Genomic DNA, 13,492 nt, shown 5'->3' on the forward strand with positions numbered 1-13,492 from the left:
TGATTCTTCCCTTGGCCATGTCCAGTTTACTGAGGATCCCAACAAAGGCATTCCTCATTTGTTAGTGTTTTTGATTTCTAGCATTTCTTTTTGATTAAGTTTCTCTCTTTGCTTATATTATTCCTCTGTTCTTGCACACTGTCCACTTTTTCCATAGAGCCCCTAGCATATTCATCCCAGTTGTCTTAAAGTCCTGGTGTGATAATTACAACACCTCTGGCATATTGGAGTCTGATGCTCTATATCTTCAAACTTTGTTGTCCTTTAGTATGTCTTATAATTTTGTTATTGTTGAAAGCCAGGCATGATGTACTGGATTTAAAAAATTGAGGTAAAAAGCCCTTTAGTGCTAAGCCTTTTAGTCCTAAGACTTGAATCTGTGGGTATTTTCATTGAACCTATAAAACCCATCCCTGCCCTTGCCTCCTTTCCCTTTCTGGGACTCTAATTATATACATTAAATCACTTGATATTGTTCTAGAGTTCACCGAGTCTAAGTTCTTTTATTATTTTCCACTCTTATTTTCTGTCCTTCAGTTTGGATAGTTTCTATCCAAAACTTTAAGTCATTAATTTTTTCTTCTATGGAATTTAATCTGCTGTTGATCCTTTCCAATGGAATATCTTAATCTGGTATTGTGAGAAAACAGTTAATGCATAGGTCTATTTTACTCACTTCTTACTCATCTGTAGCCAGGGCAGTGATCTCTGTCTGGCCAAGCCCTGAAAACTAAATTCCTGGATATTCACATAGTTACTAGTTATGTTCTGATATATAACTGAAGCAGTAGCTGTAGATTAAGCAGGCTATAAGTGTTTAAAGTAAACATGAAGATATATAATATGCACTTGATGCCTGAATTGGGGTCCACACCATTGCTGCTCACATAGCTATGTGACTAGTCCCCTTTAAGAGCTCTAAATTTCAAGACTTGAGTGGGCTTCCCTGGATGGAGATACATTGTGAGTCTGCAATTCACCATTGTGAGGAAAAGCACATTTGTATGAGTCTCAACAGAGACAAGACTCAGAAGCTTTCATGTGACTTCTAACATTTGCCTGTTTTCTGTTCCTCAACTATATAAATATATATATATATATATATATATATATATATATATATATATATTTATTGTAGTAAACCTCAGGCATAACTTAACATTCTCCTACAAGTCTTTCCAGCAAATCACCAAATTAGCTAATGGTCATGGAAATCCCTGAAACAGGTATTTTTCATCCCTACAAGCTATTTTATTTCTTTTAAATATCTTCCTTTTTTCCCCCATTATTTTCATGCTTCCCTTTAAATACTTATGCATAGTTTTAATAGTAGTTTTAATATGCTTGGGTGTTAGTTCAGTCAGGTAGTCATTTCTGGGTCTATCTCCATTGATTTTCCTTATGGGTCATATTTTCCTGCTTCTTGGCATGTCTACTAATTTTTGACTGGCTATTGGACATTATTTTTATATTGTGGAGTATTTTGTTGTTTTAGTGTTGTGCTCTCTTTTGCAGGGCAGGCAGTGACTTCCAAATCATCTTGATCCCATTAAGGCCTATTTTTATACACTGTCAGGGTAGGTCTACAGTAGACTTCTCTCCTGGGACAGTTCAATCTATTCCTAAGGCATGACCCCATTCATTAATGGATCTCTACTTAATGCCTGGGGGTATTACTGAGGACTCTCCTCTGTCAATTAGAATTTTTCCTCATCTTCTAAGACCTGTAGCAAACTTACAACTCCCCATTATTTCTTGCCTTACCTTCTAAGATTTTACTCTGAGGATGTGTGGCTAGCTTAATGTCCAGCAAAGACTCAAGGGGATCCCATTGCAGATTTCTGGAGCCCTTTTCGACATAGCTCCAAACCTGCAACTTCTAGCTACCTCAACCTCCCTGAACTCCAACCCCCACCTTGCAAGATAGCCAGGCTGTTTGGGTTCTCCCTTGTTTACAGTCTGAAAACTTCCCTGCAGAAATTTGGGTTAATTGGAGGGGTCATCTCATGTTTCCCTTCTCTCTTTTAATTTTAATTTTTATTTTTTTATGATAGGCACACAGTGAGAGAGAGAGAGAGGCAGAGACACAGGCAGAGGGAGAAGCAGGCTCCATGCACCAGGAGCCCAACGTGGGATTCGATCCCGGGTCTCCAGGATCGCGCCCTGGGCCAAAGGCAGGTGCTAAACCGCTGTGCCACCCAGGGATCCCTCATGTTTCCCTTCTCTTAAGGATCATAGTCCTGCACTGTTGTTCCATGGTTGATTGTAGTCATTTCATATTTCTTCCAATTTGTTTATGGTGGGATATTACAACTGGTAGCATGGGTGGAAGCATACTTAGTGATCTCTTGCATTAAATTCCTAACAGGTTTCTTTGTCACACCATGCTTAAAAGCACTGGATGGTTCTTCATTGGGAAATAAACCATAATTTGAAAAACTGTACTACTACTCCAAAACAGATAAGGTATTCTAAACCACATCAGTCAAGTCATCTAAGCTTGGACTGTTTTAACTCTAGCTTACTTAGAGCTAGGAGTTCCAAGAGAAGACTATAGTAACAGGAGCTCAGTATGATCTCATATAGCCCGTTGTTGTTGTTGTTGTTGTTGTTTTAAGATTTTATTTTAGATTAAGAGAGCTCACATGTGTGAGTACGAGGGGCAGGGGGAGAGGGAGAGAGAGAATCTCAAGCAGACTTTGTGCTGAATGCGGAGGCCAATGTGAGGCTTAATCTTAGACCCTGAGATCATGACCTGAGCCAAAATCAAGAGTTGGATGCTTAATTGAGCCACCCAGGCATCTCATCCCAAATTCTAAAGATAAGACCACTGACACTATTCCAGCAGCTAGCCTCAATTACAAGTTCTGGCCAACTGCTGCCCAGACCCACTTACTAATCTCTGTTGTATAACTACACCTTAACTAACTCTGGCCTCCAAATCCTCTAGGCACTCTTCCCTAGCTCCCATTTGAGAAGACACCAAGACTCCTTCAAGGTACTGCTCTCGCTTGCTAAATTTGATGAACCCAACTTTGTATAATGAATAGGCTTCCCCAGGATTTTGTGGGGTTTTTGGTTTTTTAATGTGAGCTTTGACAATCATGGATGCTCCATGGAAGTTTAGCAGGGACCCACCATAGCCAAAGCCCAAGACCACCAACTCAGAAGGCACTCCACTGAGGCCTCTTGAGCTTTCCTGTTTAGGGTTACTTTCTCCATGATGAGAAGTTCAGTGCTAAATTTGAGCTCCAATCCTTTTTTGTTGAAATCTCAAATCTGTATGAGCTTTATTTTGTCTGTCCTAGGAAAAAAAAAATCCCAACATTTTAATTATATGGTCAGATTTGTATTATTTTTAATTTTCCTTGGTAGTCATATTAGATATCTATTGCTATGTAACAAATTACTCCAAAACTTAGCATATTAAAAAACAGTTCATTATCTCGCAGTTTCTGAGGGTCAGGACTCTGGGAGTGGCCTAAAGTCACTGGCCCAAAATCTCTAATGAAATTTCAGTCAAGTTGCTAGCCACAGGAAAACTTGCCTGGGAAATATTCACTTCCACACTCTTTCATGTGGATGCTGGCAGACCTTAGTTACTTGCTGTTGGCTGGAAATGTCAGTTCTTCACCCTCTGGGCCTCTTCATGGGCTTCCTGAGAGTCTTCATGGCATGGCAGCCACCTTCTCCCAGAGTAAGTGATCCAAGACAACGCATGAGACTGGAACTTAAGCTGCAATCCTTTTATGACCTAATCTTAGAAGTGCATACCATCAAATCTGCCCAATGCTACTGGTCACAGAGACCAACCCGGGTACAATGTGGGAGGAGAGAACACAAGGATATGACTACCTGCAGCTGAGGAGTCCAACTTTGAGGCTACCAAAGCACTGATTTGTCAGTATTTCTCCCATCAGCCTATCTATTGGCCATATTGTTGTGTGTCTAGAACTCTCCTTACTAGGGCTACTCATCATCACAGAAGCCAAGATATCCTACACCAAGAGGCAGTATGCTGGAAACTTAATGTGTTCAATTGTTTTAAGTGAAACAGGCAATACTGTGCATACTTAACACATGAATAAAAGTTAAACAACTTATTCTGTCATTTATCCTATGTCATAAATCACAGGACCTGGCATTCCCAAGTCTATCATTCTTCTAAGTCAAGGATTTTTCCAGAAAAAATTTTTCCAGAACTCCTCGCTTCTTGTTGACTGGTTCCTGGCTCTAACCTAGCTTTTTCAAGCTTGATCTCCCCCCTAAAACCTCCCTCACCACACACTAACTCCATGCTCTACTTTCCATCATACTGTATGGATTTTCAGATCTCTGCATTCCTAGTGTTAGTCCCACAGAAGTCTTTTTTGCCCATTCCTGTATGACACCAGTCTTGTGAAACTGGTCAAAGCTAGCATAGGCAAATTTCATAAATATTCCACATGTGCTTGACATAACTTGTCACGTTGAATACGATCTTCTTCCTCAGTTCATTAAACTGCGCTTGTCAATTGTATTATTCAAATCTATATTTTTACTGACTTTTTAATTTAAATTCTTGTTAGTTAACATATAGTACGTTTCAGAGGTAGAATTTAGTGATTCAACACTCAGTGCTCATTACATCACATACCCTCCTTAATGCCCATCACCCAGTTACCCCATTTGCCAACCCACATATCCTCCAGCAACCCTCAGTGTGTTTCCTATAGTTAACAATCTCATTTGCCTCCTTCTCTGTTTTCATCTTATTTTTCCTTCCCTTCCCCTATGTTCACCTGCTTTGTTTCTTAAATTCCACATATGAGTGAAATCATATGGTATGTCTTTCTCTGGTTGACATATTTTGCTTAGAATAATCTCTAGTTCCACCCACGTCATTGCAAATGGCAAGATCTCATTCTTCTTGACAGCTGAGTAATTTACTGACTTTTCTTGTTTGATCTAATTACTGAGGAATATTCAAATCCCTACTATAATACAGGATGTTGATTTTTCCTTGCAATTTTTTTTTCCCCAGTGGCCTGCAGCCCGGACAGTGGTTAAAATTCTTTGGGTGGATTATTTCCTTCCTCCTAAGAACAGAGCCAAGTTTCTTTGCTGCTTCTTTCTGAGAAGCAGAGTGTTTTACACCCCCCTCCCACGGGGATACAGCCCATTGGGGTCCCAGCTTTACACAAAGGTTTCCTGTTTGAAACTTCACCCGGGCAGGCCTGGGCTTTAAGGTTTTCTGCTTTATGCTGAGTGCAAAGCAAAACCCACTTCTAGGCTTCCCAGTTTCATCTGGGGTCCTATAAACCCTTGATTGTCTGTTTGTGGTGCTCAGCAACACAGTAACAAGTTTTTTAAAATTATTTTATGTAGAATTTTAGTTGAACCCATTGAAAGGATCATTCAGAGCCTCTCCAGACTGCTTCAAATCTTTGAAATCCTATTCCTCCCTCATGGTTCAGTTCAAATACAGCTGTTTTCACTAACTTCTGATCAATTAACCATCCCCACCCCATGCCCAGTGGAAATTAATAGCATCTTCCAGGTTTTCACCATGCTGTTCTACCCGGGTTATAGCAACTGCTACAACCAGCCTTGCTTTTTAGACAATTACGTTTGTATCTTTCTTTCCCCAATAAAAAGGCAACTTACTAACTGAATCAATCCTCTGTCAGGTCCTTAGGTCCCTAACCCCACCCCAGCCCTGCTCCACTCCCTGCCTTCAAAGAGGGGAGCAAAAGCCTCATCTATAGATATTCCCCAACTGCTTAACATTTTAAAATTTTTCATTTGAGACATATGCCTAGAAATTCTGACACAGAACTACCCAACCCTACTGTGGGACCCAGGAAATTTAACAAAAATCCCCTACCTCTGGACAAGCAGAGCAGGACTGATTCCATTTTGTGCTACACCCGCCACCTCCCGTATGACCCCCACATGACCTGCTTATTGCTTAAGGCGCTGCCCCACCCTAGTCAAGCCCCTGGGGACACCCTAATCGGAAATCGGCTCATAACAATGTAACCCCGCCTTGTGCCTGCCAAAACTGTGTGCCAATTCCGACCAAAGTGATAGGCCAGTTCAAATGGTCACTATAGGGTGAATCGTGATTCAACTGGCCACCTGCGTGTGGACCGATATGACTGTGCAACTTTCTGCGTATGTTACAATCCCACTGGCCCCCATAAAGCTGCTACGCCTCTTAGCCTTGGGGTCCAAGTCCCTGCTCCACTGTGTCGGGTATACTTGGACACAAGCTCGAGCTTGTAAATAAACCCTCGTGTGTTTGCATCGGTGTCGGCTCCTTGGTGGTTTCTCAGATTCGCAATCTTGGGCACAACACCTACAACAGTAGGTTAGTGGCTAACGTCCTGTTCCAGAGAGCACTAGGCTGCCTTCCTTGCACTGGGCAGCTCTATGGTATGCTCCTTAAGAAAACAGATCTTCCAAAAGGCCCTTGGGTGGGCCCCCATTTCAAGGGCCTGATGGATGCTGACAGGTGTGCAGATTCAAACGGACTCTCCTATCACCTGGTCACTTACTGAACTTGACTGATATGGACTGAATCATTTTCAACAATTTTAAGTTAGTTAGATTTCACATAATTCAGTATTGAAAACTTTTTAATATTGCTCTGAAGATCAACGCGGAGAAGGAATTCAAGCATGTATCTGACATGAGATACTAAAAGAGAGAGAGAGGCCCTGGGGGCTGTTGCCACTGCGAATCAGGGGAGGGAGGGGCCCGAGGCGGGCCTGCTGACTAGCTGGGCCCTGCGGGCCGCTTTCCCACCTGTGCGCCGGGCTTCGCGGCCAGCTCCCAAAGGCACTGCCGGGACACACCTCGGGGACACACCAAGCCCAGGCCCCCACTCCGGAGGGCCCCACTGTGTGGCCAGTTTTCATCACTAAGCAGCCACTTTTGGAGAAACAATGAAGAAAGAGGATAAAAACACTAGCAACCAGAATAGTTAACTTGGCTGACTGCGTGCCCGCAAGGTCCTTCAGGGGCAGCTGGCCTGGCATGGAGGACATCGGCCTTAGCTCACCTCACAGCGGTTCCGAGCTAAGGCGTCAAGGAGGCAGCCTGCCTGCCTCTCCAGCCAGCCGAGCCCGCGGGGCACATGCCCACTGCTGTCCTGTCTCCTCGTCTTCCTCATCTCTGTGCTGGGACAAAAGTCCAGCACTGGTCCCCATGCAGGAGAGCAGGTGCAGGAGCACCGACTCACTTTACCCGGGGGCCCTCTTGTCCCTGAGAGCAGGAAATGACAAGGAAACCCAGACAGCAGCAGTGCTAGCCTCAGCAGCCCTTCTGAGTGATGTCTAGTCCCGACGACTTTGTGATCTCCAGAGTCGTAAACACCTGTTCAAAAGGAAGAAAACCACACAAATTTAGATTTAGCCATCAATATTTAAGCCTTTAAGAAAACACATTCTGAATATTACACCTAGGTTAACCTTTAAAATATACGAACCAGTTACTCATACAAAATCTTCCTGACGATGTGCTTTAGGATAGCTTTTTTTTTTTTTAAATTATTTATCTATTCATGAGAGACACGGAGAGAGGCAGAGACACAGGCAGAGGGAGAAGCAGGCTCCCTGCGGGGAGCCCGATGTGGGACTCATCTCAGGACCCCAGGATCATGCCCTAAGCTGAAGGCAGACGCTCAATTGCTAGGCTACCCAGGCAGCCTTAAGATCGTTTTTCAAAGAACACCAACTAAAGGAGACAGAACATAAAGACTCCTAACTCTGGGAAACGAACTAGGGGTGGTGGAAGGGGAGGAGGGCGGGGGTGGGGATTAATGGGTGACGGGCACTGGGGGGCACTTGACGGGATGAGCACTGGGTGTTATTCTGTATGTTGGCAAATTGAACACCAATAAAAAATGAATTTATTAAAAAAAACAACTGACATCAATAAAAACAAAGCTATCTCCGTACCTCACCACAGGTGGGATGAATTCCAATGGTATCATCAAGTAGCTGCTTTGTGAGCCCACATTTCATTGCGGCAGCAAACCCCTGGGTAACCTCACCGGCATTGGGTCCGAGAACATGGAATCCTATCACCCGATACTTGAATATGCAAACATAAGAAAGAGAAGCCCCGTGGGTTAATGATCTGAACAGGAATCTATTTATTGCAAGTTCACAGTTAACATTTACAGCAGCTACTACAGAAAAAGAACTCTAATGCTGAACAGAGCAGAGAACATTATCACAAAGCCAAACCACTGTAAGAATCTGTTAAATGAGCCAGTAAATGCATATCCAGAGTTAATTTGCACTCAAATTTACTAGAACAAGCAATTTACCCACCGCATGAAGGAGTTCATTAGTATGATGTAAATTTCCAAATTATGCTGAGATCTTGCTAAACAACAACATAACAAATCTGAATTAAAGTCCAAGGCTGGAATAAGTCTAAGGCATCAGGGTCGGGAACTGCCGCGGCTCCTGGCCCAGGAAGCAAGCTGCCTGGGCTCCTAAGGTAAGTAGGCAGCGATCAGGTGTAGCCAGAGGGGGCTTTTACTGGGGAGCGACCAGGCGCAGGGGAGGAGCTGACCCACCAAGACAGGGGTGGGGGTTGGGGAGCCTAGATCCAGAGTGTATTTCCAGAGTAACACTGCATTTTAGGCTGTCCAGGTTTTTTTCATCAGGCTCTAGTCTTCAATCTGATGTTCAACAGTGAAAGTGCTCAACAGATGGAAGGCAGGAGGGCAGATGGGAGACCTGTGCCACCTGATTCTGGAGGGAAAACAAAGCATGCCCAACCTCGGGCACATCTACAGGTGGGCACTCACGGAGGGCTCTGGGAGCAGCGTGTCTCAGAGGGCTGGCCGTCACAGGAGGCGACAGGAGCCCCGGGTGAAGAGCAGGAGTTCCGGGCCCCGAGGAAGGCCCCTGAACCGGAATCTCTGAGATGGGTACTGTGGAGCAAAGTGGGGAAGGGGGGCGGCCCAGGGAAACAAAGGACCTCTGATGAAAATATGCACTTCTAAGCAGGTGTGCAAGGGCCGTGGAGGGTGAGTTCGGGGAGTGGTAAGGGACAGAGGCAGGTGTCCCAAGAGGAGTGGGCAGTCCTTGAAATTACGCCTCAGGCCCAAGGGTCCACACCCCTGTTGAGAGGATAGAAACATCCTGGCTCTACCAATCAGCCTAATGCTGCTCACAGCAGGGGGCAGCAGTGCAGGGAGACCATCTCCATGGGCTCCCTGTGGAAGAGCCACCTGCAGCTGGCACAACGGTAAGCTTGGATGGCTTCCGTTGTTCGCAGTCAGAATGAGCACCATGCAGCCAGGGCCACCGGCAGAGAGCACAGCTGGGAACGTGACACAGCCCTGCAGCGTTTCCGGGGTGTCTGACCAATATCCCCTCCACTGCCTGGCATAGCTGTGCAAGAACCAAGAACTATGTTCTAGGGCTCTGGGTGCCTTCACCGCTCAGGCAATGAGGCATGTGCTAACTGGCCATGAGCCTGTGACACCTGTTTGCTGTTACACTTAAAATTCGGTGGATTCAGAAAGATGACCACCACTCTGTAAACTTTATACAAGTATCAGTTATGGCTGTTCATACTTACCTAATTTTACAGTTCATCTCCCAGGTTACGAATTCTTAAAAAGGGATGAACCAGGCCCTACTGCTTTCTACACTGTGTTCTTTCCAAAACAAGTCATAAATAAGCTATGCTTTCAACTACGATAATGAAGGTGCCTGTTATCAATTTCATGCTCACCTTAATAACGGGGAAGGCAGAGAGCCTCTGCCCACCAGCTCTCCACCCCACTGATTCTTCTTTAACGAAAGCCTTCATTAGGAACCAGTTAATTAACTACTTTCACTTCATGCAAGCATCTCGTTCTAAAGGCTCTTTAACACACATTCGGTCAATTTTCAAAATGCACACACACCCTACGTTTTACTAGTTGATGACCCAAACTTTCACAGATCATCTGGTTCTACACTGCCAGGTCAGAGAGCTTGAGAGGAGACAACTTTCAATGATTTTTTTTTTTTTTTGAGAAGATATTAGTGAGCCTCAATTACAATCTGTTACTTGTTCAACTTCCACAAACACATGGACTGGGTAACAATTTGAAGGACGTCTGTTTTGCCCTGAAAGCCGTCTTTAAAGAGATGATTCAAACCCAAATACTGGATTAAAAGCAACAGTTTAAAATGACAGCTTTTTAAGTTCTAATCTTATTACATACGTTGTCCAATTTATTGCAAATTATCTTTGCGTAACAAGTATTGTTGTCTCTGCCGGCCACTGTCCATTCAAGAGGCCAGAACAAAGTATGATACACCTGCAAGACAAAGGAGAAATAGGCCAAGATTAATGTCTGTGAAAAACACTCCCTGAGGGCAGCCCAGGTGGCTCAGCGGTTTAGCATCGCCTTCAGCCCAGGACGTGATCCTGGAGACCCGGGATTGAGTCCCACATCAGGCTCCCTACATGAAGCTTGCTTCTCCCTCGCGCCTGTGTCTCTGCCTCTCTCTCTCATGAATAAATAAATAAAATCTTTAAAAAAAAAAAAAAAGAAAGAAAGAAAACCACTCCCTGATACACTCTTTAATTATATAAAGATGATAATCTCTAGAGCAGTTGTCACAACTTTAAAGTTTCATGATCTCGACTTTATGGGTCTACTGGAAGCATCTGGGCCACCGCTCCCAAAATACCACCTGCACAAGTGTGTCGACCTTTTTTATTGTTCTGCTGTTAGTCCAAGAAATCTCCTTATTAATTCAATTTTCAAACATTTCTAGAGTACTACTCTCCAGGGCAATGCAGTAGGCCCTATGTCACTGGAGAAGGTGCACAAAGACCTAGATTTGGCTTCAATGAATTTACAACCTGCCTACAAGGTTTGTAGTCACACCAAATCTAAGAGAAGCAGAAGAAATAAAATAGTCCCGGCCATTCAAGGAAATTAAGAACACTACCTCTGCTACTTGAGAGCCCTCACTCCAGCTCTCTGAGTGCATCCTCTAAGGTGCCTCGATTTGGCCTGGTCAGCGAGGAATGAACATGGACAAAGTGCAACACATGCTCCACTCGTGGGGGTTACATTTCCTAAGCCTGTTCCTCCTAATTGCTCCACACAGAAGGCAAGGGATTAATGTCTGCTGCCAGGATAAGAAATGAATTCCAAACTAAAATCCACAGTGGAAGGATTTAAATACTGATTCTTTGTTCTTTAATAGGATTATGTATTTTATATTTTGAATTATGTCTTTATTGTTTTTATAAAAATACAAGGTTATAAGAATTATGCAGTGCAGAAAGTTACAAAGAAAGTAAAAACAAAACAAAACAAAAAACTACCATCCAGAAATAAACATTTTACATGTTAGGGAAGCATCAATTGTTGGTGCATAGGTAATAAAAATGAAATTTTATTTATTTATTTAGATGTTATTTATTTATTTGACAGAGAGAGCGCATGCACAAGAGCACAAGCAGGGGCAGAGGGAGAAGCAGACTCCTGCTGAGCAAGGAGCCTGATGTGGGGCTCGATCTCAGGACCCTGAGATCATGACCTGAGCAAAAGGCAGGCCTTAACTGACGGAGCCACCCAGGAATTTTTATTTAAAAGATAACAGAGAACACGATTATTTGTAATTAAAATCATTAGATTTAACTTGTATTTAATGGAAGAGAAAAGTCTTTCACATATTTTAATACAAACTTTTCAATCTCTGTGGCTGTTAGGAATAGAAGATAAAGGTTTCTTTACCTCAAGATAGTATTTCCTAAAAGACAAGTTAAGAAAAGAAATGGTGAAAATTCAGGTTTCAAACAAGATTTTCTAAACCGCAAGCCTGTTTCTGACTTGCTCTATGCCACCCAGCTATACAGAATATGAAGTACTCTTAGAACTCAATAAAAAAGACAACTCAATCTTTAAAACGGCAAAGGAGCTAAGTAGGTATTTGTCCCAAAAAAGGTGTACAACTAGCCTGTAAAGCCAGGAAAAGACACCCAATATCATTAGTCACCAGGGAAATGTAAATGGAAACCAAAAAGAGATGTAGCAGTTTCCCAGAGCTGCTCCAACACATTGCCACAAACCTAGTGGCTTAAAGCAAACGTTTATAATCTTGCAGTTCTGAAGGCCAGAAATCTGAAATCAAGGTGTCTGCAGAGCCAGGCTCCTTCCAAAGGTTCTAAAAGGAGAATTCCTTGCCCTTTAGTTTCCGGTATCTCTGGGTGTTCCTTGGCTTGGGGTGAAAACTTCAATCTCTGCTTTTGTTTTCACATGGCCTTATCTTCTGTTATAAGGACACTTGTCCTCGGGTATAGGACACTTGTCCTCGGGTATAGGACCAGAAAATCCAGGACAATCTCATCTCAAGATTCTTAATTCTACCTGCAAAGAAAGACCCTTTTTCCAAATAAGGTCACATTCACTGGTTCCAGGGGCTAGGCTGTGGACATATCTTTTTGGGAGTCACCATTCAACCCACTATAGATAGCTATAATCAAAAAAGACAGACAATAACAAGTGTCGGTGAAAATGTGGAGACACCGGAACCCTCACACATTGTTGCCAAGAAGGTAAAATGTCTTCTGCCTTGAAGAACAGCCTGCCTGTTCCTCAAAAAGTTCAACAGAGAATCTCCCTGTGACTCAGTAATCCTACTCTTAGGTATAGACTCAAGAAAATGGATAGCATTCTGTCCACACAAGAACTTGTACAGGGATGCATATGGCAGCTTTACTCTCGACAGCTCAGAAGTGGTAGTAGTCCACATGTCTGTCAACTGGTGAATGGAATAAAATGTGGTATTATCTATATAAGGGATTATTAATCAGCAAAAAAAGAAATGAATATTGTGGCACATGCCTCAACAAGGATGAATCTTGGAAACTAGCTTATGTGAGGAGAAAGAAGCCGGTCACAAAGGACCACGTACTAAATGATGCCACTTACAGGAAATGCCCACAACAAGCAGATCTAGAGAGGGGATAGAGGAAAACAAGGAGCAACTGCTAACAGGTGCCAGGTTTCTTTCTGGGATGATGAAAATGTTCTCAAAGTGATTGTGGTACTGGTCATACAACTCTGAGAAGATACTAAAATCCACTAAACTGCACACTGTAAGTGGTTATGGTTTATGTCTTATGCCGCAGTAAAGCTATTTTTTAATGAAACTATTCAGATCTGAGTCACATAGTAAACTATGGTTATTTTACTCTCATGAACTTTTAATTTTCTATGGAAATGAAGACTCTCTTGTTTTGCCATAGACTTAATTTTTCCTGCACCCACCCTGATTTATCCCAAAGTCTTTCCAATTACTTAGGTCTTGCTTTCTTTTTTTCCCCCCTTTATTTCTTTTAACAATGTTTCAAGGTTTAACCATCTTGGTTACATTTATTAAATTTATTCTTAAGTATTCCTCATGCTGTTGTGATTGTTTTTAAATTTCCTTTTTGGAGCGCTCATTGCAAGTACATAGAAATACAACTGATTTTT

At 42.9% G+C, this 13,492-nt stretch overlaps 1 protein-coding gene across 1 annotated transcript in view; it reads right to left on the bottom strand.

Moving 5' to 3' along the window:
• Positions 1-6,602: 6,602 nt before the first annotated feature.
• The window catches only part of TXNRD3 (thioredoxin reductase 3), a gene marked incomplete at its 5' end in the record, with an annotated part of 52,901 nt that continues 46,011 nt past the window's right edge, over positions 6,603-13,492 (bottom strand). The window contains 3 exons of the mRNA XM_049097642.1: positions 6,603-7,359; positions 7,944-8,078; positions 10,220-10,315. Of these exons, the coding sequence (XP_048953599.1) occupies positions 7,297-7,359; positions 7,944-8,078; positions 10,220-10,315 (294 nt within the window). The remainder of the gene's footprint in view (positions 7,360-7,943; positions 8,079-10,219; positions 10,316-13,492) is intronic.

This window comes from Canis lupus, chromosome 20 (assembly GCF_003254725.2).
Source record: "Canis lupus dingo isolate Sandy chromosome 20, ASM325472v2, whole genome shotgun sequence".
Classification (NCBI taxonomy): domain Eukaryota; kingdom Metazoa; phylum Chordata; class Mammalia; order Carnivora; family Canidae; genus Canis; species Canis lupus.